The 23830-nt window shown below is 50.2% G+C and overlaps 2 protein-coding genes across 4 annotated transcripts; one reads left to right on the forward strand and one right to left on the reverse strand.

Moving 5' to 3' along the window:
* Positions 1 to 25: 25 nt before the first annotated feature.
* TAF11 (TATA-box binding protein associated factor 11) lies at positions 26 to 2836 on the forward strand. The gene is made up of 5 exons (XM_015885168.2): positions 26 to 233; positions 310 to 440; positions 549 to 636; positions 976 to 1072; positions 2092 to 2836. Exons 1-5 carry the CDS (start codon positions 42 to 44, stop codon positions 2220 to 2222), a joined length of 639 nt encoding a protein of 212 aa, XP_015740654.1. The 5' UTR covers positions 26 to 41; the 3' UTR covers positions 2223 to 2836.
* Positions 2837 to 3103: 267 nt separating this feature from the next.
* BLTP3A (bridge-like lipid transfer protein family member 3A) lies at positions 3104 to 23619 on the reverse strand. 3 transcript variants are annotated; one of them, XR_014938788.1, is made up of 21 exons: positions 23455 to 23619; positions 18113 to 18275; positions 17023 to 17061; positions 16642 to 16733; positions 16261 to 16450; positions 15962 to 16102; positions 14919 to 15089; positions 14455 to 14632; positions 14000 to 14086; positions 13581 to 13745; positions 12946 to 13088; positions 12421 to 12562; positions 11830 to 12023; positions 9949 to 11489; positions 9556 to 9730; positions 8898 to 9049; positions 8665 to 8812; positions 7715 to 7980; positions 6986 to 7094; positions 6684 to 6796; positions 3104 to 6266 (listed from the first exon to the last, which is right to left on the reverse strand). XR_014938788.1 is itself a non-coding variant. In XM_015885139.3 (21 exons), the coding sequence occupies exons 1-21, from the start codon at positions 23496 to 23498 to the stop codon at positions 6141 to 6143; spliced, it is 4398 nt and encodes a 1465-aa protein (XP_015740625.2). In that variant the 5' UTR covers positions 23499 to 23619; the 3' UTR covers positions 3104 to 6140. The 3 variants fall into 3 exon arrangements, 2 of the variants coding, with proteins under 2 accessions (XP_015740625.2, XP_085383347.1); XM_015885139.3 differs by having other exon boundaries at positions 9537 to 9730; XM_085527221.1 differs by lacking the exons at positions 14000 to 14086; positions 14455 to 14632; positions 14919 to 15089; ... (4 more) ...; positions 18113 to 18275; positions 23455 to 23619 and having other exon boundaries at positions 9537 to 9730; positions 12408 to 12562; positions 13581 to 13722.
* Positions 23620 to 23830: the final 211 nt, after the last annotated feature.

A 23830-nucleotide genomic window follows, 5' to 3' on the forward strand; every position in this document is an offset into this window, starting at 1 on the left:
AGTGTGACGTCATCACCAGGCGACCGTAGAGACGAGGCGTAATGGCGGATCCCGGTGAGCCGGGCCGGGAGGAGCGGGGGGGCGGCACCGAGCGGGAACCGGCACCGACCGCTACATCACCACACGGCGGGGATGGGACCATGGAGGAACCGACGGCCACGGACGGGGTTATAGAGGGGGACATGGAGGCTGGAGCCGGCCAGGAGCTCAAGGCGGAGGCGGCGGATGGGGAGGTGAGGGCTCAGCACCGGGTCGGCCGGGAGATGAGGAGAGAACGGGGCCGGTCCATAACGGTGTGTTGTATCGTAGGGGAGGAGCGGGGACGGGATGGACGGGGAGGATCCGAACCTGCAACAGGCGGCAAAGAAGGTGAAGGTGGAACTGAAGGAGAGGAAGGAGAAGAAGCACAAAGTGGACGAGGACGAGATCCAAAAGATGCAGTGAGTGCTGGGGAATGGGCTGCGCTGCAGGGCGGGGTTAATGGCCATGAGCAGCATCAGCATCGTTTGTGGTTCATCCCTGTAAGTGATTCGTCCTCTCCCCTCCAGGATCCTGGTCTCCTCCTTTTCCGAGGAGCAGCTGAATCGCTACGAGATGTATCGACGCTCTGCCTTCCCCAAGGCTGCCATCAAACGGGTACGACTTCAGTTCATGCTCCAACACAAAGCAAACGGCTCAGCCTGCCCACAACCCCCCCCCCCCAACCTCCCCTCCCCAACATGGCTGTGGGGGGACAGCGATGCAAAATAATTGCTAGCACTGATCTGTAGCTGAATCAAAGGAATCTCAAATTGTTACAGCTACCATGTGCCCAAAGCCATAGGAGCTCATTCCAAAGCTCTGTTAACTGTTGTTTCTGCTCATTTTGTTCGCTGGTGCTCAGTATTTGGCTCCAATCACTAAATATAATTTGAAGTGTTTCAGTGTTGCTGCATGTACCTCATTTGACTGACTGCCTGTTCTTTGCTTGCGCAGCTGATCCAGTCCATCACGGGCACCTCTGTCTCTCAGAATGTGGTTATTGCCATGTCTGGCATTTCCAAGGTCTTCGTTGGGGAAGTGGTGGAGGAAGGTGAGCAAATCACATTATTGTTCAGTAAAAAGGACACAGAGAGCACATTGCTTAAAGCAGAGAGACATGAAACAAAGCTGGACTTTTGTGGCTTCTTGTCCAGGTGTGCAGCCTGGACAGTGCCCTGCAGGGCCCTCCTGCTTTCAGCAGCAGCAGAAGGCAACTGTTAAGACTTGGGACTTCATGCCCCTAAATGAGCAGGCTGCAGTGCTACAGCAAAGATCTCATTAATGCTACTGTGGACAAATTCAGCTTAGAAGGGAAATGCGTTATTTAAGCCTCTTAGCCTGCAAGATTCTTTGTTAATGCAGTGAGCTGAGATCTCCTTGGGATAGACTGTGCACCGCTGACCCAGTTGTGTCCCTGCTCATGCAGAGGAGGAAAAGATTCTTGTTTTTTGTGCCAGCCACTTAGTACAGGCTTGTCACACAAAACACACAGCCTGGACTTGCAGGGGTTGCCATCAGCCAGGATGATGCAGCTTTTGGCACTTCTGCTGCTTTGACTGTGTCTGCAGCTCTGTGTTGCCAGAGGCAGTCTGGATAAGCAGCTTCACTGCTGTACTTATTGCTTCGTGTCCTTGGCAGGAGATCTAAATGATACTTACCAGAAATGAAGCACAGGAACTGCCCTTTAAGTGGTTCCTTCCTCCTATCCCTGCTGCACACAAGTCCCCAAACATACTTCACAAGCTAGAAGTGGTTTTAAAGTAGCAGGTTTAAGATGATGAGGCCTTTTCAAGCTCTTGCATGACTTAGTCTATTCCATAGCAGCTGGGACGTGGTTACAAAGCAGCTGATTCTGAGCTGGTATTGATGCCTCAAGGACTAGTTTTTCTTCAGAGAAACACCCAAAGCTGTTTCATCCCTTTGTACAGATAAAACATGAACTTTGAACACTGTTACCTGTTGACTTTATAATTGAAGTTCAACCAGTGGGAGGCTTTTCAAATGTCTCCTGCTGGGAGAATGGCAGAGCTGAGCTGTCCTTGTTCATGTCAACTCTTGTCCTTTGTTTAGCACTGGATGTGTGTGAGAAGTGGGGGGAGCTGCCACCTCTGCAGCCCAAACACATGCGGGAGGCTGTGAGGAGGCTCAAGTCACGAGGACAGATCCCGAATTCCAAATATAAAAAGATCATCTTCCACTGAAGTGTCCTGGGATCAGCAAAGAGAAGACAAGTTCAAACAAGCTTTGGTTGTGCACCATATGACAGTTATGAGACAGAAGCATTCCCCTCTCCCGCTTGCAGTCTTCTCCAAGGAAGCTGTACCAAAGCAAGCTCAATTCAACGTGGATTTCAGTAACTTCAAGCATCGAGGTCTTATGTGGATTGCTTTCAGTTTACAAAACTACCATGAGTGTTCTCAGCACGGCTCATGGGGCAGAAGGACAGGGAGAAATGCTGCAGCAGAACCTGCAGTTGCTCCCATTAAACTCCCTGCCAGCAGCCCACGAGCAGCACATTGTGTGCAGACATTCATGTAGGCATCCACGGGGATGTTTCCTGCAGTAACTGCTGAAGGCCAGTTTGTCAGCTTAGTGCTGTGCAGGCTCAAGGAGGAGGCAGATCCTTGGCCTGGTGCCTCAGGGTCCTCAGATCCAGCAGCCTGGGAAAGGAACATGCAACGTCCTCAAGTGTATTTACCCACCAGCATCGTCCCTTCTGCTGGCACAGGTGCAGTGGTGTCTCTGTACAGAAGCATCTTTTTTTTTGTACATTAAACTTGTTACTATATTCTTAGTCTCCCTGGGACAGCAAATACTCATTGTGTAATTGTGTTTGTGTGATTCAAAGTAGGGAGAGCGCGCTGCGATCTGTCTCAACCAACCCCAACATGTCCAAGGAGCTTCACGCCTCCGGCATGTATTGCTCCATTAGCACCAGCAAGGGAACACACTGAAAACTGATGTCTCTTAAGTCATCATTTGGCTGTTCCTCCCAAGGGCAGTTGTACGGAGCTGCCTAGAATCCATATACAGTCAGGAACGTGAGGAAGGAGAGGGGGGTAAAAAGTGCACGAGCCTGCAAGGAGGTTAACAAGTTTAATTTCTTGTCATGGTTCACAGAACCAGTAAGTGCAAGAGTGGAAATTACAGCAACAAAATTCCAATACTGCCTAAAATTCAAGTTCAGACTTGTACATTGCCCACCTGTACATCCAGTAATCCCCTTTGAGCACACTTCTAACTAAATGTAAAAGATGCTGAGGCCACATGCTTTTCCTAAGGTAACTGCCGTGTAGTTACACAAAGGATTAAGTTGGCTCTCATAACGTAGAGTCCTTAAACAAAAGGCTCTAAAAAGTAAACTTTGCTAATCGTCATCAGTGGAGTTTTTGTCCTCCCACACCTACACGTGGTAGAAAGGAAGGGGATGGTGTTTTACAGTACTTCACTCACTTAAAGCAGAAGACAGTGGAAGCGATTTAATTCTTACCCAGATCTGGGGCACTCGAGTTGCTGAAGCAAAAGATTTGCTGCCAACAGCTCAGGCCCAGCTCTGGTCTGTCTGCCCACGTGGAAAGAGAGGTAAGGAGTTCTGTGACACTGCAAATAGGCACCACGTTGGAGAAAACCCCTTCAGCCCATCCATCCCTGTGCTGGCTGGAAATGAAGCCTGACTTCTACTCAAACAAAAAGTCATGACGTGAAAGAAGAAAGGAACCTCCCATTTTCAAGCAGTTAGTGAATAAAAAGTCACACCATTGCATTCCACCTAAGGCAAGTGTTCTTGCATTCCTTGCTTCACACAAAAAGAGGAAAGCACAGAAGCACAGAGGTTGACCTAAAGTTCAACTTCTGCTCACGTGGGCTTTGTGCACTTCATAATGATACTTACAGTGAGCTTTGCATATAGGTTTGTTTCACAGCAAGTCCAGAGATACACGGAGGCTTTGTGACCTCCTTCCTCAATTACTCTGAGAACTGCTCAAGAAAAGAGTTTTATTTCACTATGGAAGATAATTTGCATTTCTGACCCTTGCTTTTACTTACAGATTCTATGCACGAGGCAGTATTGGTGCAGGACTTCCTGCTGATGCTTAGAAAGTTAAAGTGCATTTTCCCCTAGAGAACAGGCCTGACAGGCTGCTCCAGAACGATCCTCCATCACACACAGCAACACAGACCCGAGCTGTGCACCGAGCAGGGGATGGGTCACAGAATGAGCTCCAGAGACAACAGCAAAGTTGTCTAACAGGAACCAGGAAGGCCTCACATCCTTGTGAAAGGCACAGCACCAAACATCAGCTCCAGCCCAGGCAGTGGGTGGAGGGCGCAGAGCCTCTGCCAAAGGCAAACTCTCTTCCTTTCCATTCATCTGTGCTCACCCACTTCCAGTTTCCAGAAGGAAGGCCAGGCTCCCGCTGCTGTCACAGCTGATTGGAGGCACGGCCAGTCACAGCTTGGCAGGCAAAGACACCAAAACGCTGCAGTTCAGCAGCATGGCCTGCCCCGAGGCTGTTCGGACCCCACATCCGAGCACTACTCCCAATGAATGTTGGTCAGGGCTACCTTCAGCATAATGGAGTCAGACACTGAATGACACTGATGATCCTAAAGTGACAGCAGACCATCAGCCTCTGTCTCTTTACAGTCACTGAGCCAACAAACACAGCAAGGGATGATCCCAGCTCTCCACAAACCACAGCCAGCAGCACAAACCAGAGCCCAACCCCACACTGCAAATATGTCCCTATTGCCCCCAGAGCTACAGGAGAGCTCAAACAATACCAGGAGTGTCTGTTAAAGCGTCTGTAAACTGCTCAGCAGCTCCAGAGCTGGGCAAAGGGACAAGTGCATCAGAGCAAACTCAGCTCCTACATCATTGCTTTCTTTTGCGTAGCTCCCAGGCCTCAGCTACTCGTGGCTTGTAGATCAGAGGCTGTTCCTTGCATAGCAAACAGGATTAAAATCTTCTATTACTTTAGTTCAACTAATTACAATGAAGTAACACTTACAAACACACACACAGAATACAAACCCTGCTCATTTGCAGCTCCATCCCACAGTGAGCAGTGCCAGCCTGCACCCTCCTCCTGACCCACACACCAGCATCCCTGCTAAAAGTCATCTAACACCGAGTGTGAGCTCAGGGCTATTAAAATACATGACCCTATAGGAGTGCAGGCAGCTATTTCTTGGTGCTCCCTCTCTCCACTGGTGAAACTTGGGGAACAGAATGGTTTAAGGACACCCCAAAGGAAATACAAAGGCCTCACTCTATGATTCAGCCAACTTCCATCACCCCTATTCTTTGACTGTAACATTAAAGACAGATTAAACAGCACTTGGTAATGAAATAATGAATTCCTCTTTGCTTCTGCATCAATAAAGCCAAATGTTGCAGGACTGAGAGTTAATCAGACTAAGTCTAATACACCACCACCTCTCTTTCCTACCGGTGGAAAAAGAAAACTGAAGGAATTTCTCTTCTATCCTGGCTCTGTTCTTGTAGCTCCCTTCCCCCACATGGGGAAATCCCTTCTGCATCTCACACCTCTCCTGCCTTCAGTTCCTTTCTCTGTGTGACAATACACAAGCTTTCATATCACAGCTCCAAGCCACATTTTCTGCCCTACCCATTCTCTGCCACTCCTTGATGTGGTGAATTTAACTGCACTCCTTTTGCTCTCTGGCACGTGGCATTGGGCAAGAACACAAAGAGGAAGGCTGAAAAAAAGCAGAAATCCCAATGCCAACCATCTCCAAGCAGAAGGGCTGAAAGCAAACTTGTCTTCTACCACCATGTGGATGAAGAGCTGTCCCCACACCAACTTCAGACCTTTAGTTTGCAGACTGAGCGCTGCCCTGGCTCAGTGGTAGCACCATATTGCCAGGACAGAGGGAAGTGGCAGCACACAGGTAACTCCTCATCCCCGCCGTGCTGCTCAGCCAAGCTCTGTCCTTTCTCCCTGTATGAAGAGTATTTCACAATCACAGTTGGTTTCCACTCTTTGTGACCATCAGTCTCCAGGAGGTTGACCTGTTTAGCAGCAATGTAATCAAACTCGCCGCCGTAGTGCTGGTGGTGGTCTCCACTCCTCCTGAGCAGCTGCCGCCTGCTGTCAGAGCTCAAAGAGGGGATTGTATTTCCTAATTTCCTGCAGAAGACGAGCCTTGTCCATGTTGGCTTCTGCAAGGGCTATTTTCGTGTTCTGAAGCTCTCTTTGCAACTCTGGTACTTCCTTTAACTTCAAGAGACAGAGAAAAAGAAAAACCAAGCAGGAGTTTAGGAAGGTGAGCAGCAGGGCAGATCTAACTGCACTGATATACACACAGAGCTCACTGACAGAGACCCAGTCTGATTCACAAAGAACTTCTATAACTGGCACCCAAGGACTTCTATACCCATCAGATGCATTTCTAATGACTGCTTTCTGTTAAGACCTCCCTTTGCATTTCCAGCCATAGGAGCAAGGCCTGCAGCAAGCTGGCTGATCCCTTAATCCTCTGAATGCCCTGTAAAAGGAGGCACAGACCGCCTTTCTTTGCACTCCCTATCTGCAACACACCACACCTACCAGTAACTGCAAACAGATGCAGACAAAAGGCCTCATTTTCCACCTCCCACCAGCTATCTGGTTGTCTAGACAGCAGCAGTGACTCACCTGCAGTCCATGAATCCCTCCTGCTGGTGCTGCCAAAACACACTGTGCTGCCTTCAGGTCCTGAAGAACCGACACAGGTTTGTCTGGTTTCGGTGAGTCCTCCCTGTGTGGAGCTGGGAAACAAAAAGCACAGAGAACATTTCAGGTGTGGATATTGATAGGACAGGATTGAGAGGACTAAAAGAAAAGCCTGGATGCTCTTTTTGCCTTCAAGGGGGAGAAAAGATTTATATCTTATCCCTATTTTAAAATCACCTCCAGCAGAGCCTAGAGAATCAAATGCATCTCCTGGCATTTCTCACCTGTTAGGTAGAAAACTCCATCATCTCTGCGCTTCACAAGGACGTGATCTATCGCCAAAGTGATGGGAACAGGGCCAGGGGAGGTGGGGTATATCTGGGGGCTGTCATCCTGAGAAATTAAAACAAAGAGCAGGCAGACAAAGAAGAGATTAGGCCTGGCTTTATTTACACAGAGCTGCACTTGAGACTTAATTTGTGCCCAAAGGACTAGCAGGGATCACAGCCCAGTTCTGCCATATCCATAACAAAGCTGGGCAGAGGCCAGTTCCCCTCAGGTTACTCTCACAGTTGTCCTGCAAACTCCTGATTCAAAAACCTATTAAAATGAAGCTAATATCTTGAAGTCTGGAGAGTTTCATGTTGCTGTGGTTCCTGCTTGTCCCCAACTTTACATCAACCATCTCTTACATAATGTGGGTTTTTCCACCCATAATTCTTTACATGCTTACTGAAAAGGTCAAATAATTCCCTTTTCACACAAGCACTCGGGGAAGAGGTATTTAATTCTCTTTCCCTTGAGTCTGCAAATAGGTCATCAACAAAGCTGGGGAGAGAATCTGAATGTCAGCCTCCTGTTTCTCCACAATCTGAGCTCGTGTTACTCATTTGTCCATTAGAAACAAAATAAAACACCATCAGGGAAACGGGAGAAAGCCACAGCAACCCCACAGCATCCTTACCCAAGCAGAACATTGCAGGTGAGCTCTACTCAGTTCCCCACACACCCACCTTCAATGTGATTTTGGCATCCACGACTTCAATCTCCATAGGGATCACCTCTGGGATAACTTCATCCTCAAGGAAGGGGCCGAGGTTGGTAAGGAAGGACATGAAGAACTCTGCTGTGTAACTGCGGACCAGCATTTGAAGGAAGCCGTTCTGAACAGCCAGTGGGGAACGCAGAGCAGCATTCGGTCCTGCTTCAAGACGCAAACACACTTCTGGCTGGGTCTGAGCAGCTTCAGGGGCTGGAGGCTTCTCCATGTCTGCATCTCCTGAAGCAGAATGAATCATGGAAGCAGAGAATCATTAACATTGGAAAACAGCACTAAGGCCACAGTGCTCATCCAGTCCCAACCCCCTGCTATATGCAGGGTCACCAACCAGCAGCCCAGGCTGCCCAGAGCCACATCCAGCCTGGCCTTGAATGCCTGCAGGGATGGGGCATCCACAGCCTCCTTGGGCAACCTGTTCCCATAAGAAATAAGACCAGGTTTCAAAACACAAGGAGCTACCAGCAGAACCAGGCTCGTTAATCCCTCAGGCCCACCCACCTTTCTCACCATCTCAGCACATTACAAAACCAGCCTTCATTCAGCATTTGCACGAGTTGAACAGAACCTCTCAGCCTCCCAGAGCTGCTCACCACCACCCAGCCTTGGATTCGTTGTGCCCCCTCGTGGCTACAGGCAGCATGGATAAATAACAGCCCAACTTTGCATGTTTGCATTTAAAAGCTAAGGACTTGGGGTTTCCTTAGGGAGCTTTATCCCTCTTTTTGCTGATTTCATGCATCCCAGAAGACAATTAAACATTCCCTATGAAGGATGAGAGCTTCACTGTGCTGGACACCACAGCTTGACCGTACAGGTACTTCAGCTTTGTGAATGTTGAAGTTAAATGGAAGATGCCTTGAGAGAATTTGGCAGACCAGCCAATTGTAAAAGCCACAACCTTACCCAGGTAGCCACGCAGGTACTGCCACATCCCAACGTTGTTCAGCTGCTCTGGAACCACATTCATCACTTGTACAGCAACAGATAAATCATCACCTCGTGCCTCTATCGCACAGTTCACCCCATTCATCTTCAGCACCAGGACAGACACCTGAAACAGAGAAGGACGAGCTCAGCCACGTGGTTCACCTCCAGGTTCTGTCAGAGGCAATATCACAAAGGAACGAAGCTCTGACCAGCTGCAGGCTGGGCTCTTCGCTCTGGGAAGCTGTGCTGTTTATTTCAGGAGATGCTCCACTCTCATCCTCTGCCACCAGGTTTGCTCTGCTGCCTGCATTGCTGTGCACCTGGGTAAGGTGCCCTGAGGGGAGAGGGTCCAGGCTGGGCTCTGGAATAGAAGTGGCAACAGCAACAGCTCGGTTCTTGTTTCTTTGTCTGTTTTTAAGCAGTTCTGGTCTCCGCATCTGCCTTAATCTCATCACCTAAACCATCCTCCACAGAACACTCCCCAGTTCCTTGGATGAATCTAAGCAATGTGCAGCTGAAGCAAAGTATACTGCAGTGCCCTACTGCCAACCATCCCTTATGAAACCCTCCCCAGAAGCTGTGGGACATCTGTGTGTGTGTCCCTACACACTGGCTCTATTATGGCCAAATGTCTCAGAACAACACAGTAATGGTGCTGGGAGAGCCCTCCTGCTCATTCATACTCTTCATCTCAATAAAGGCATCTACAGAAGCATTAAGAGCCTTTATGGGTGAAATGCTCATCCTCCTCAAAAGGAACGAGTGTGTAAGAACACAACATGAGCCAAAGCTCATTTAACTGGTGTGAAATAAGAGTGGGGATGAGGACACAGCTGGACCCTGGTTACCAGAGTCTGTGAGCATTACAAAGCCATCGCTGCCATCGCTGTCCACAGACAGCCCATCCTCAGGACCACTCCCATCCACAGACGTGCTGTCAAAGGAATGTTGGGATGATGTCCTCTTCATGGAGAAGAAACGCATCCGGCTGCTGCCACCCCCTGGAGTCACTGCCCCTTCTTCTGCTTTGGGCACGGAATCCCTACAGAAAAACAAAGAGAAGGACAAAGGCAAACAGCTCAGCATCAGGATTACATCAGGATTACTGCACTATACACTGCACGCCTGCAATGCTGGCTATAGCGTACTTCTATCATCCCCAGGAGATGAAGGTCTGACATCTCTCTGGTCCACACAGAACACAAATGACCTACAGCTTCCCTCCCTCCCAGCAGCCCCACAGGAGAACAGCCCACTCACTTGGCTGGGGGCAGAGAGAGCATTTTCTGCATGGTAGAGGTCATCTTCTCCCGGCTCAAGCTCAGAGCATCCTTTGTTATAGACATAGCTTCCTTGGTGAGGTCCATTGTAACATGCAGAGCTTCCTTGGTGGCATCCTTTGTCATATGCAGCGCACTAGACAGCTCCACCTCCAGGTTCTTCAAAGGGACGAGCTCTGCCTGGCCATTGAGAGTGGGATTCCCCCCTCCTGGGGGGCCGGCACTGGCTGAGGTTGGGCTGATGGGGAGGGCAGGAGGAGGGCTCTGAGGGTGGCTGCTGGGCACTTCTGCTCCTTCTGCAACCAGGGCTTCCACAGCTTCATGTGCTTCCTCTATCAGACCTTTCTCCTCCATGCTCTCACTCGGTGCAGCTGCACTCAGAGCTCCATCACTGGCAGATTTTGGCACACCGGTTACGCTGGTGCCAGCATTTTCAGCCTCATTGTCCTCCAGGACCTCTGTGGTGCCGCATGCTCCCTTCTCTGAACCAGCCTCAGATTTCTGCTCCTTCTCCTCAGCTGCCAATCCCTCCTTGCTGTCTGAAGGTGAGAGCTCTGACTCTATCAGGCTTGTTGTATCTGAATCAAGGGATTTGGGTTCCAAGCAGGAGCCTTCCGTGGGGTTCATGAGCAGGGCCACCTCAGCACTGTGGAACATAACTCCTATTGAAGCAGACATGGGATCTAATGGACACCCAGTCATCTCCTGGGTATCTCGGGTCAGCTGCTCCTGTAGTGTTTGCAGAACCTCTTTCATCCTGAGCAGCACCAAGTACTGGTAGTGGTTGAGACGAACTTTGACATGGACAGAGGAAGACAAAAGCACATGGATATCAGCAGAGGCTTCCAGCTCTTTGTCATCTACCACATCATTAAGTTCACACTCAGATTCTCCCAAGGCATCCATTGTCTCTGGGATCTTGTGGATGCTCTTCAGATCCTGGTCAGTTCTCGATCTTTGACAGACCCCGTGTTGTCTGGGAAGGTTCTCATTCTTGGAGTGATTGCTGAAGCTGGCAGAAGGCTTCATCTTCAAATCAGGGACAGATGATGGCTGTCGTTTAGATATCCGGGCTTGGCCCCATTTCTTGGGAAGACAGACCCAAACGGAAAGGGGAAATGGGTCAATAAAGCTCAGGGCTCTGCCCTTTGAGCTCTCAGCACCCTCAAAGTCCAGGCAAAGCTCAGTGAAATTCACAGACCACAGATCCTCGGAGGCGGAGGTTTTACGCAGCGGCTGAGGAAAACCCGTCTGCTTCTGAGGTCCATCATCCACCTGGTAGGCATGGCGCAGGAAAAGGGTATGGAGGAGGTTAAAGTTGTCCTGGGAACGTGGGAATTGGGTGTAGCTGGAGTGGAAGAATTCTGAGGCAGCAAATCTACGGAAGAGGCTCTGCAGGTCCTGGCAGCTGCAGAAAGGAGCGTGTCGGGTGTTGGTGGCGGCCATCTCTGAAGTGCGAATGCAGAGCGCCTGCGGGCGATCCCGATGGGCACAGACTTGCTTCTCCACGGGGATGCTGAGCTGTAAGGAAGACAACACAAGTAAAGCAGGAAGAGGGGAAATGGAGAGAACCCACTGGGGATAGAAGGAGAGTCAAAGCAGCTTCCAAAGTCCAGAAAGCAACTTCTGGTTACCTGAACCAGCAATTCCTCCTCAAAACTGCTTTGACAACTACTGACTGGTCTGCCTGCTCTGAAGTAGAACTCAAACCTTTGTTTTATGGCTCATAGATGAAAACAAAACCAACACAAGCAGTGGACAGAAGAGAGTTGGAGGCTTTGTTTGCTCATCCTGGACTCCAGCTATTCCCACCACAGAGAGGGAGATGACACTGCTGGGAAGAGGGGGGAAGGAGAGTTACCTTCAGCCTGAAGCCGTCCAGTCGAACATCAACGTGCTCATCACGTTTGCCTGAGTCCTCCAGCTTGTAGATGGCTTTGAACTGCTCCAGGCTGCGATAAAGATCCAGACAGAAGAGGTTTATCCAGAGCATGCTTGCTGTATCCAGGGTCAGTGTCAGACCATTCAGCTGCACATACAGGTTTGGGCAAGGAACTGAAATGAAACGGAGTCAAATTCAGTACCTGCACTGCAAACAGCAAAGCACAGGTTTAATATCTGCCTCAAAACAGACTCTCACACCAGGGAAGCTGCAGAACACTGAGAGCTCCCCAGGGAACCCCAAGCATTAACCAAAGCAGGTCCTTTCAAACGCTCTCAGATTCATTATTTGTCAAGTACAACTTTCCCTCCACATTTCACACCAGGCAAATTCTACACCACCATCCCCATGGGGTTAAAAAATACTCATTTAGAAAGGCAAACCTGCAAACACTGGGGAGCCAAAAGGACACCCAGAGGACCTCCAGAATGGTCAACACACCTCAAGAATTACAACCTGCCTGATTCTTAAAGGAACTAGTGAAAGAAGGTGCTAACCTTGGAGTATTACCTGGAAAGTCTTGATTGTCTGGGAAGTAATACTCTGTGAATTCAATGTGGATTGCAGAGACCTGATCAGGCAGGTTGAGGAATTTTCTACTACACGAAAGCAAGGTGGAAGGTTTCTTACTGTGCTGGCCAGCTGTGGAAACCTGGAAGCAGAAATGGCATGCAGATATACAAAACCTACATGTGGCAAAAGGAAGCATCCCAGTAAGCCTGCAGCCTCCTACACTCAGCGTGTCTCATTTACACATCAAACACACTCGGCTTTCCAGTTGTGATTCAACTTTCTTCTACATGCCAACACTGTTAACTCCTCTCCTTCGAGGGAATTCATCGCCTTAGATACACATCTATCCCTCCAACATTTAAAAGGGGATGATAAACAGGAGGGGAACCAACTTTGTACAAGGGTAGGCAGTGAGAGGACAGGGGGGAATGAAGTGAGATTTGTGCCATTTATTTGCACCACACTCAATGAAATCTCCTTCTTCCCAAACAACTGCTGACCCAGGCACTGCTCAAACCCCACCTGGTGAACATCCAAGTCATCCACACGCAGCAGCACACAGCTGGACCGCAGCCGGTGCCAGGGAGGGTGTCGGAGCTGGGGCAGACTGCAGGGAGCTCCACGGCCCTTCTCTAAGGGGCTCCTATGAGGACTCGACGACGTATCTGTAGGGATGGGAAAGCAGAAGGGTTTTACTCCTTCATAGTGAATGTCACTGTCAGCTCCAACACATACATGCTTATGGAGCAGAATTACCAGCCCCAGGATTAGAAACAGATGGGCACAGCCAGGCAGGAAACAAAAAGCCAACACTCAGTGCTTGTAAAGGAAAGACACAGCGAAGGATCTGCACAATCTGCGCCAACAGAAGATCTTCAGCTACACTTCAGCCACCTCCTGCTGCTCAGGCTACTTCATTTACTCATTATATATACACTTAAAGGGGAAAAGAATAAGCCAGGTGTGCCCATTCTTGCTGCACTATTATTCCAGTATAAAAGTGACTGCACTTTGCCATTCAATTCATGATTTTTGGTGTTCTATGCATTTCTGAAAAGCAGATCAAGCTGCTAAGAAAGGGAACAAGAGATATTGCTGGATGTAGAACAGCCGTCACCACCTCCAGCTTTATCAGGAGTTTAATCCAACATCATTACCTGCTTTATTTTTGAAGGGAGAAAGTGGAGTCTTGGCAAAGGCAGCGTCCATTTCTTCATAATGCTTCTCAACCTTGCTCTGAAATTCACTGACCAGCCTTTTTGCCCACTGTCCCCGCGTCTCCATTGCCTCGCTGTACCTCACCCAATGCTTGCAGGCATCTCCTGCATTAAAGTAAACACACCAGCTTTAAGATTAGGCTCCTGCATACTCACAACCCTCTTGCTCCCCCCCTTAAACCAATATCAATCTGTAAAGCACCCCCTCCTTGATTGGTATCACACTCTGGTGCTGCCCCCACCAGTGTTTCAAACACAAGCATTGGGAAGAATCCTTGCCCTGCCTGAAGCCTCACAGAGTCACCATTCTGCAAGTTCTTTTTCTCTCTCTTCAGGCTGGAAGGACAGGCTGCCCTTACCTGCCCTATGGAAAGGATAATAGTCAAAAGCCATCCTCCTGAAGGTCAGCTGTATAGCACCGCCCAGCATCCCATGCTTCAAAGAGCCTGTGAGAAATGGAACAAAGAAAACTATGATCAGCTCTGTAACCCAATCTCTGACTCAGGATAATTCAGGACAATGCTGCTTTGATTGCCATCACTGTTACCATGGCTGGTATCTGCTTTTATAGAGCCCCATCAGAATCTCATCCTAGGTTAGGAAAAGGCGAATTGAATGTAACAAGGCAACAGTTTATACCGTAGGAACCACATCTAGAATCTCAAATGCCAGATCAGAAGACCCCACTGCTTTCCAGGCTCCCATTAATTCCACTTCTCACTACAGCAATCGGGGGAGTTTCAAGAGGAAAATCCTCCTTTGAGAGGGAAAAGGACTGGATCACTTTTTTCCTCCTGGTGCTGCTCTCTGTTACCTGACTCTCGAGTGTGGCTGTCGTCACAGATGTGCAGGTCCAGGCGTGAGATGAGGAGGTGGTAGGATGACTCTTTCATGTCATGTTTATCGAAGTACTGACCAATGCTGGTTGCATTTGGGATGACTCCAAATGGTTGAGACCAGGATTGCTGGGCGCTGGGAGCTGGTGGTGTGATCTGTTAGGAGACAACAAGCCTGGTAAGAGCTCACCTTGGAAGGTATTCTGAGATCAAGAGGGCCAAGTATTCCTGATGCTCCCTCCATGTAATCTCACTGCACTACATGCATAGCCCTCCTTCCCCAGAGCTTCCACTACCAGTGATATTCTTCTTCCCCCTCTAGAAACACTTCTTGCCCTCTGCCCTATGTATTTACTGAAGGACATTCAGCAACCAGTTACTCAGAGCTCTCTGTTTTCTCCTCTTCCCTTACAATCCAACACCCGAATCATGGCTCACTCACCTGCACTGAGTCTGGTGCCAAACTCTTCCTCTGCTGAGCAGATTTCTCCATGGCTTCACTCAGAGACTCCGCATATTTCATCATTGCTTTCAGCTGAGAGTCTGTCAGCACCCAGAGAAGGTCGTCAAGGAGAAACATCAGCTTCGATGCCATCACGTTGCAATCTTTGGTCTGAAAACAGCAAGGAGGCGTCAAGGACCAAGAACTGCTCACAGTACACTCCTAAAAATACACAGAAGCTGCAGCACAAAATAGAGATGCTGCTCTGAAACTCATCTGAGAGAGAAGTTAACCCAGCTGGTGAATGCCCACATTGCTCCCATCTGAGAAGGAAAGGAGCCAAAGCTGCCTTCCCTTTGGAAGGGAAACTGCTGGCCATTTAAGAAAGCAGAACAAGAGATGATCATTTTTTGCAACTTCTCATCACATCCAATCACCATCACACTTGTATGGTGACAATAATGAAATGATGGTAGTTATAAATACCCAAAAGGTTATTTAAAGGAAAAACTCACCCACATGGAAGCTGGGAACCACTGAGGCAATCTCCACCAAGGAGCAATCTCCAAGAGATGCTGCCTTAGTGGTGGTCAGCCCTTAAATGAGGTCTGGAGGAGGAGTCAAGCTCCATCCCTTCTGGGAGCACAGCTCCATTACTCTCACCTGTGCTCCCACAGCTGACCCCAACACTTCCCTCAGCTGATTAATCAGAGGTTCAGGCTGTGATTACCAGTTTCCCATACAACACTTCTGCTGGCAGCTAAAAGCAAAGCTAGCAGACCTCCAGCTCCTGGTAGACAGAGAACAGATCTCCTTGGGATGAGAAAACAGGTTTTAAGACTTGCTCCACACACATTATTCCCCCCTGGGAAATAACCTGCTTTGACACTTGGTTAGAACACAGCTGTTTCCAATAGAAAGCAGAGCGACGCATCAGGGCTCAGTGCTTGTGAAGGAAACGAAGCGTGGCTGAGAGATGTGGGAGGAAACGTGCATCATCACTGCACAGAACGCATCCTCCAAAGGACGGGTGAAACACTCACCCTTCTCTTGAGAGAAATCTGTATCCTGCCCTGGTTCGTAATGAGTCTCAGAGGAGTAGAGACAGGATCCTGATCACCGTTGTCAGTCGCATCTGCTTCAATGCGGAGTGTCTGCCAGGTGAGTTCTTTGAATGTCAAAACCTGCCCAGAAAGAGGAAAACAGGGAAATGCTCAGATTAAACCAAACCCCTGAAGGACGCAGAATGAAACAAGGGCACAGGGAACCACCCAACACAGCTTTCCTCTGTGGTCCCTATACAAAAACATGTGGCCCACATGAACACCTGAAGGCTCTTTACCTCCCCTCTCTGTGGATCAGTGATGCGGGTGAGCCGCAGGTCGCTCTGTTGCCAGTTGGGGTTGACGCTGTAGCCCTGAAGCTGCCATAGCTCAAAAGAAGCGTGAAAGGCCTTGGAGTGAATCTTGATAGCGATGGAATTGACAACAATAAACATCCCCTCCACAACCTTCTCAGCAAAGCCGTATTCACTGCAAAGAGAAGATCCTTTAAGTCATCGGGGAGAGACTGTGGTACGAATTGAGAGCCTCCAAGGTTTGCAAGCAACATCAGAACCACTAAAAGCAGAAACCCCAGAGCTCAGAGGTTAACTCTGGAGAAGAACAGCCCATACCCAAACCCCAGTATGGCAGAAAGAAGCCTCAGGGCTCAGGGCTCTGACCTTTGGCCGGCTGCAAGTGCAATGGGAGACTGTCCATTGGGCGGCCGAGGCTCCTCGCATGTCCGCATCTCTACCTCCACTTTGTCCAGATACTGGGAAGACAAAACACAGGAACAATAAATACAAGACCGAGGGGAAAACAAACACAAAGCAGCCATAACATTGCTATGGACTTCAGCATGAGCTCAGCCCAGCTGTGCCCTGCAGGGAAACAGGAATCCTATGGGAGGTCACCCTGCATCTAAAAGAACTACTCTTGGGATTCCCCCTCCCCAGCTCTCTAAAGGCCTGGAGGCTTCAGGCTGCCATCAGAGCATGCACTTCATGGTTTCCTTTTACAGAATTAGGAAGAGAAGGAATGAACAAGAGAATAAACGTTACCAAACAGATTGGGTGCGTTTTCAGTTTTGTCCACTGGATCTGAAACAATAAAGGTAAGGTTACAAGAGTCACTTTTGCACTTCGAAGGTCACACTCAGATTCCCCCTCCTCCCTTATAGAAAATGCTGCTATTGCTGGAAGTCAGGTCACTCTTCTGAAGACTCCATATAAAATAAAATGATCTTATTTGATTTTCTTGCAGCCACACTTAACTCTGCAGCCCTTGTACAAGGGAGGACAAATGTTTGCTGCTATATTAAGCAGATCTGAGTCTAAAAACAGACAGAACAGATCCAGTGAGTAAGACAGGCTCATTTTCATTCTCACTTGGCAGAGTAGAACCATCGCAGCAAGACTCTTCCATGCACTAAAACACAGCGTGTTCAAGTAACGCAGCTATGGTTAGAACCAGCTGAGATTAAACAGGCTGAAAACAAATCAATTTTGTGCTCTAAAAAGCACGAGGAGGAAGATTTCTAGGAGGGGTCAGAGTGCAAAAGTGCAACTGTCCACGTGTGCCCAAATTGAGCCATTATACATAAAAACAGCCAACGGGGGCTGAATGAGCACAGCCTGCACCGCTTTCCATGTCTGCCATTCACATCTTTCTTAAGAGCTGCGTTTTCAACAATGAAGAGCTCAGCTCAGTTTGCTTTATGGTGCCTCACAGCATCATCAGGCTTTCAGATGACAGCGCTCCATTTGTCTCTGCCTCCTATTCCCACTGGAAGCCTGCATTGATTCCTTAGCATTGAAAACACAAGGCGGTGGGGATGAGAGAAGACACAGAGAATGGCTCAGCTATCAAAATAACAGGAAAATAGAGGTAATGGGGAAACAGAAAGGCCTGTAAAACCCTGAGGTGCCTGGGGGTAACGAGCAGGGAGTCATTCCTCACCATTTCTTCTATAGAACAGTGCCAGGTCTTCAATTAAAGCTGATACATACAGGCTTGGTACAAGCAAAAGCAAGCATGCAGCTGAGCTGTGAGGTTCTTTGCCACAGCATGCTCTAAATATTAAATAAAGGGTGAATTGAATGAAGGGTGTGGATTGAGCCCAAGGACGCGATCACAGCCCCGTCTGCTCACCCTGATGGACGCCTTGTTGCAGTAGACCCGGGTGATGGCGAGCCAGGTGGGCAGCTCCAGCACATTCTGCAGCACCTCCTCATCCAGCTCCAGGTTGGTCAGCTGCCCCTGCCCCTTCAGGGTGCTCAGGTTGATTTTGTCTGGTGAGAGATTCTTGGTAAAGCTACAAGAGAGGAGAGACTCTAAAAGCCAGGTCAAGCTGCTGAGACCCACGGAGCCTTTCAGAAGGGTGTGCTAAGTGCAAGGAATCCACTTCCTTCTTTCTTAAAACCTTTTGACATTTTTAGGCCCAAAGCAAGTTGGTTTTTCCAAAAAAAATCCACCAAAAAAACCCCAAATCCCTTCACATTTTGCTATTTGAGGGGACTTTGTTTATTTGTTCTGTTTCAATCAAACTCCAGGAACTGAAAATTCCACCTAAAGCCCCGGGAAGGCAGAATTCAGCAGAACTGCCTCAGGACAGAAATTAACCCAAACCAAAGCCCAACCACAGCAAGAGAACAACCCTGCTCCCCCCAGGAGTGATGAAGTGCTTTATTGCCCACATTTCTCCAGGTAATGATGACAGAGGAAAGTCAAAGACCATCCATAAATTGTTTTTATTGCTGTCTCTTCAAACAAGCTCTCTGGTCAGCAGGTCCAGTGCAACCCAACCCTCAGCCCAAACTCCCCATTGGCATCCATCACCCCGCTCCCTCTGCTCCAGTTCCTCCTCCTAGGGGTTTATTCTTGCATATATCCTGCTATTGCCCTCGTGGGCTTGAGATTTAAGCGTAACAGATGGAATGATTCCAGCAGGGCTGGTGATGGGCAGCAAGCTCTGCTGCAAACCTGAAAACCACGTCTCAGCAGAGAACTGCTTCACTCGGTGCATACGTGGGTCAAAAATAACCCCGGGTGTGCTGGGAAAGGAGGGTGAAGCTGTGACATCGGACACTGCGGGAGGGAGCGGCATGAAACACAACCCAGCTGAAACAAAACGTCTGCATTCCTCTGCAGGGAAAGGCTGCAGAAGGAGGAGAGCACAGCAGGCAGTGGATGGAAGCATCCTCAGCTGCACCCAATGCATGTTAGTGGGGCATACAGGAGCAGAGGTGATGATGTATGCCTGCAAACTTGGAAGCTTGCAGATGCCAGATTGAACAGAACTGCTTTGGTCACTGTCAGGGGAAGGATGGAGCTGTAAGAGCAGACGATGTGAGCTGCCTGCTGGCAGACTTGCTGCATTCATACTCGTCAGCAGTAACATTTTTGGCAGCACGGATTGCTGGCCTAGAGAAAAATGAATGAAAACGGTGCCTATGAGGAAAGCGGACTGTGTGGGATAGTTGCTTTTTTCCCCCTTAACTCTGGAAGGAGTCATGCAGCACTAAGCCAGCCAGCCCACAAAAAGTCAACGCAGAAAATCCTTTCCCACCCCTGATAGAGCCGTCCTGCACTCACAAGGGCATTCTGCAGCTGTGTACACAAGCACAAATGCATCCGCTCCCATGCCATGAGTGACAGCCTCCTTTCTTGCAGCATCTGCAGCCGACAGCCAATGGAGCATCACAGTCACCTGCACCCATGTTAAGCCTGATGCTGCAGGCACTGCAGCTCTAAACCAGCAGACATGGAGTTGTGAACTGTGCCATCCCAGTGTCTGGGCAGAATAAAGGCCTTGCTCCTTCCTAAGCAGCAGCACCACCCAGATGAGTGAACCCTCAGCAGCTCTTTGGACCTGCCTGAAAAGCACCATGTTCTTTCCAGGAGCCCTTGGCCTTTGGGATTCCCCCATTGCATCCTGTAGGTGGGCACAGGACTGTTCCTCTTTGCTCCATCATCAGCCTGAGCACACGGACAAGAAACGATGCCCCATTCACCAGCTGGGAGATCCAATGGCTGCAAACCCACTGACTGCAAGGAGGAGTTTGACCATAAATAAAACATCTCCATCTACACCTGCAGCTGCATCCAACAGATAAAAACCTCCCCTTGGAGCCACCCCCCCACACACAGACCATCACATCGGCACATCTTCCACCCCAGACCTCTTTGCAATTACCCACTAATCACCACCTACTGCACGCAACCAGCACCCACACAGCAAAACACTCGTCCCTATTAATATCCTCGTTACTATGGTTATTATATGCAAGAACTAATTAGCAGGACAGCAGCGACCTTGGCTTTATTTGGTGCCATGCATCATCCATCGGCAGGAGCCAATAACCCCCGGTGGTCGCCACTACAGCAGATGGAAAAGTACTGTGCAAGGCTCTGTGTTAGGGCAGCCCCCTTTGTGCTGAGTGCTGTGAGCCACAGGTCAGGATTACATGGAGATAAAGTCACGAGTGGCAAAAGGAAACGTCGGGAAGTGCTGAGTCCAGGGGGGCTTTCAAGGAACAGCAGAAGCTCTGACTGCAAAACACGTCTGGGAATGAACCGAAAGGGGACTCAGGAGGAAATAAAACTGGGTGAGTGATGGGAACTGCTATAAAAAGGGAGGAAAACGGCGCCTTGGAGGCACATGGGGAGAAAAAGAAAAACCTTTTCAGGAAGCAAAACCACTTAAGTAGGTTTTGTACAACCCAGGAGCCCTCTGCCTGCTCACAGCGCTGCCCAGCACTGATAAAGGGCCAGACCACTCAACAGCCCAAATCCAAGGGCAGAGGCACTCCCAGCACAGAATGCCTCAAACAATTCCTTATCAGCTCTCCAGGCTCCCAGAGCAGCAGTTTATCTGCTGCAATGCAATACAATGCATCTGCAGCCAAGGGGCTTAGCAACTCAAGTCCAAGTGAAACCCTTGAGGACAACCCAGGTTTCCAAGCAGATGAAAGAGACTGCAGCATTCACCAAAGCTGCCTCCCTGCTCACACACCCCAAAGCACAATGAAAACCAGGAAATTAGGGGGATTTCTTACACTGCTGCCACCTCCTTTGGTACCTGGAGGCTGGTGAAGCAAAGCACAGCTTTAACCTGCATGGGACACGGGCTGGATGCTGGCAGGGTGGGACAGCACTGTGCATAGGATGGGTTTTGCTATTTGCAGCTCGTTGGCTGGGCGCTCACTGAGCTTTAAATGGCGCTGCCCCATAAAGGCTGGAACATGAAACCTCTGCAGCTGCCAGGGAATTTCCCAGGGCTGACCCTCAAGTGAGCAACAGTGCACAAAGAAAACAAGGAAGAAGCATAGAGAGCAAACACAGCACCCCACTGCCTGTGCCAGGCAGGAGCCCCACTGCTCACATTGTTCATCTCGTGATCTGAGCCGGGTTTTGCTTTCCCAATGGCAGGAAATCCAAAGCAATGACATCATTCCGAGTCAGCTGAGCAGCACAGGGCTGAAGGAGCCCCAAAGAGATGAAACAGAGCGCCGGCAGCACGGGGAGGTTGCACTGCATCACTGCAATGCTCCACCAAGCCCAGCAGGAAGATGCATGCAGACCGAGCAATGGAAATGCAATTTCTCCTTGCATTTGCAAGAGCCTATTTAGCATTCCACGCTGCTGCCTTGAGCTGAGGGGAGGCAGCTGCAAACAGCTGGTAGCAGCAGCAGCAGCAGCTGATGTTTGTTTGGCCAAATGAGAGCTTGGCACAGTGCAGCACAGCAGCCCCGATTAGCATTAGAGATTACCTTCTGTGAAAGATAAATGTCACATCCTGTCCTGCCTACCTTCCTCTTCCCCACCCCTGTTTGAACAAGGGATCAGTAGCTGCAAGTAACTACAATACATCAGGCTGCTGACTTGGCACTGCAGGCTTAGGGAGAGCGGCTGGAGAGGCACCTGGTGAGACCTCACCTCAAATAATGGGCTCAGGTCCCTGCAGGAAGAAGGATGCTCAGGTGAAGGGCAGTGAAGTTGGTGAAGAGATGAGAAAGAGTGTGGGGAGGAGGAGGGGAGAGCCCAGCGCCCCACAGATACCAGGCAGGAGGCTCAGCAACGATGTGACCCATCTCCTTTCTCGGGTGACAAGAGATAGGACACGAGGAAAAGGTCTCAAGTGGCACCAGGAGGGGTTAGATCAGAATCAGAAAGGATTTCTCTATGGAGATGGCAGCCAAGTGCTGGAAGGGGCAGCCCGGGGAGGTGGTGGGAGTTTCATCCTTGGGGGTGGTTGATCCTTTGGTGATGGGACCTGAGGATCCTGAAGGACTTTTCCAACTTAGAGAACGCTGTGATTCCATTACCTGGCTGAAAAGAACCCACTGAAAAGCAGGAACAGAACAACTGCAGCACACAGAGCTGGAATGGCAAAACATCCCCTCTGAATCCAGTACCAGCGTTCAAAATGCATTGCTGCAAAGTACCTGCAATATTGAACTGAGCACCCACAAATAATGCTTGAACTGAAGCTCTGCTTCAGCCTGCGGGAGCTGCTGCTTTCATCCAGCTCTCCTTGCTGCCAATCCAAAGGGCAGGAGGCTGCATCCATCACAGACCCATCAGTGCCATGATTTGAGATGGAGCAGCACAAGAATCCTGGCCATCCCTGATGTCAGATGAGCAGGAATTCAGGCCCTGCTGCACACAGCTCTGAGCCCCAACCAATGCAGGTGGATGCTCCGTGCAGCTCAATTAAAGTTTGCAGGGATCGCTCCCAGGGTCCCAAAGCTCTGAGTGCAGCCTTGGAAGGAGCTTTAATCCTCAGCCCAGCATTGATGCCATGGGATGCCGGGTCTGATCTCGTGCCCCTCGCTTTACATCTGACTCTGCCAGAGGCACACACAGGACTCCATCACACACAGGACTCCATCACACACAGGACTCCATCACACACAGGTCTCCATCACACACAGGACTCCATCACACACAGGACTCCATCACACACAGGAGGGCACAGAAGCGGTGCCAGCGATGGGAGACCGCCCTGCAAGGACGGGCCCAGAGCTGAGAAATAAAGGGACGTTCTGCAGCGGGGTCTGTGTGACAGGACGAGGGGATGGGGTCACAAAGAGCGGAGTTGAGGCCGGATTTAAGGCAGGGTTTGCAGTGCAAGGGGTTCATAGAGCGGCGGTGCTGCATCCCCAGGGGCTGCGGGCAGTGACGGTCCCCGTGCGCTGCAGGGAGCGGAACGGGCTGAACCATCAGCTCTGAGGGTCCGTCCCGGCTCCGCTCGGCTCCTCCGCAGGGAAACTGAGGCACCGGACCCAGCCAAGGTCAGCGCGGAGCCAAAACTCGCCGCCATTCCCCCCCACCGCCCGGCACGGCCGATCTGCCCCCACCGACACAAACAGCGGCCGGACACAGCGCACAGCGCAGCACAACGGCAGAACCCCCGGGACACACAGCGGCCATAGGGACGGACAGACATCGTGTACCCCCCAAAACACACCGCCCCCCCCGCGGCTCCTCACCGGGACAAGTGCTTCAGGATCTGCTTCTTGATGATGGCGGCCATGCCGCGTTGGGGGGCGGGGGATGGGATGGGATGGGGGCGTTCAGCGCTGCAGCCGCCGGGTCCCCATCGCCGCCCCGCTCCGCTCCGCCCCGCCGCTCCCGTCCGCCCCCTGTCGGCACCGCACGGTCCCGTCCCTGCGCTGTGCCCGGAGGGGCGGCACCGAGGGTGGGAATAACGCGCTTATGGGGCTGTTCGGTCTGAAACACCAGCACAACGTGACACATGGACACGTTTACCGACCCCCCCCCTCCCCAGGCAGCCACTGCAGCCCGGCTTTCAATAGCGACCATCCCACCCACCCCCCTTAACCACAATCTCCCTGTTTCGTTAGG

The sequence above is a fragment of the Coturnix japonica genome, chromosome 38 (assembly GCF_054131305.1).
Source record: "Coturnix japonica strain WE chromosome 38, WE-NBRP24, whole genome shotgun sequence".
NCBI lineage: Eukaryota > Metazoa > Chordata > Aves > Galliformes > Phasianidae > Coturnix > Coturnix japonica.

What these genes read in the sequence shown, in the direction of transcription:
- TAF11 (XM_015885168.2), top strand. Translation starts at nt 42, where the DNA reads ATGGCGGATCCCGGTGAGCCGGGCCGGGAGGAGCGGGGGGGCGGCACC. An exon ending in CGGAGGCGGCGGATGGGGAG is followed by an intron (nt 234 to 309) that starts GTGAGGGCTCAG and finishes GTTGTATCGTAG; the next exon opens with GGGAGGAGCGGGGACGGGAT. An exon ending in GACGAGATCCAAAAGATGCA is followed by an intron (nt 441 to 548) that starts GTGAGTGCTGGG and finishes TCTCCCCTCCAG; the next exon opens with GATCCTGGTCTCCTCCTTTT.
- BLTP3A (XM_015885139.3), bottom strand. Translation starts at nt 23,498, where the DNA reads ATGGCCGCCATCATCAAGAAGCAGATCCTGAAGCACTTGTCCCG. An exon ending in GCACTTGCAGCCGGCCAAAG is followed by an intron (nt 16,451 to 16,641) that starts GTCAGAGCCCTG and finishes TTCTCTTTGCAG; the next exon opens with TGAATACGGCTTTGCTGAGA. An exon ending in AAGAGCCCAGCCTGCAGCTG is followed by an intron (nt 8,813 to 8,897) that starts GTCAGAGCTTCG and finishes TCTCTGTTTCAG; the next exon opens with GTGTCTGTCCTGGTGCTGAA.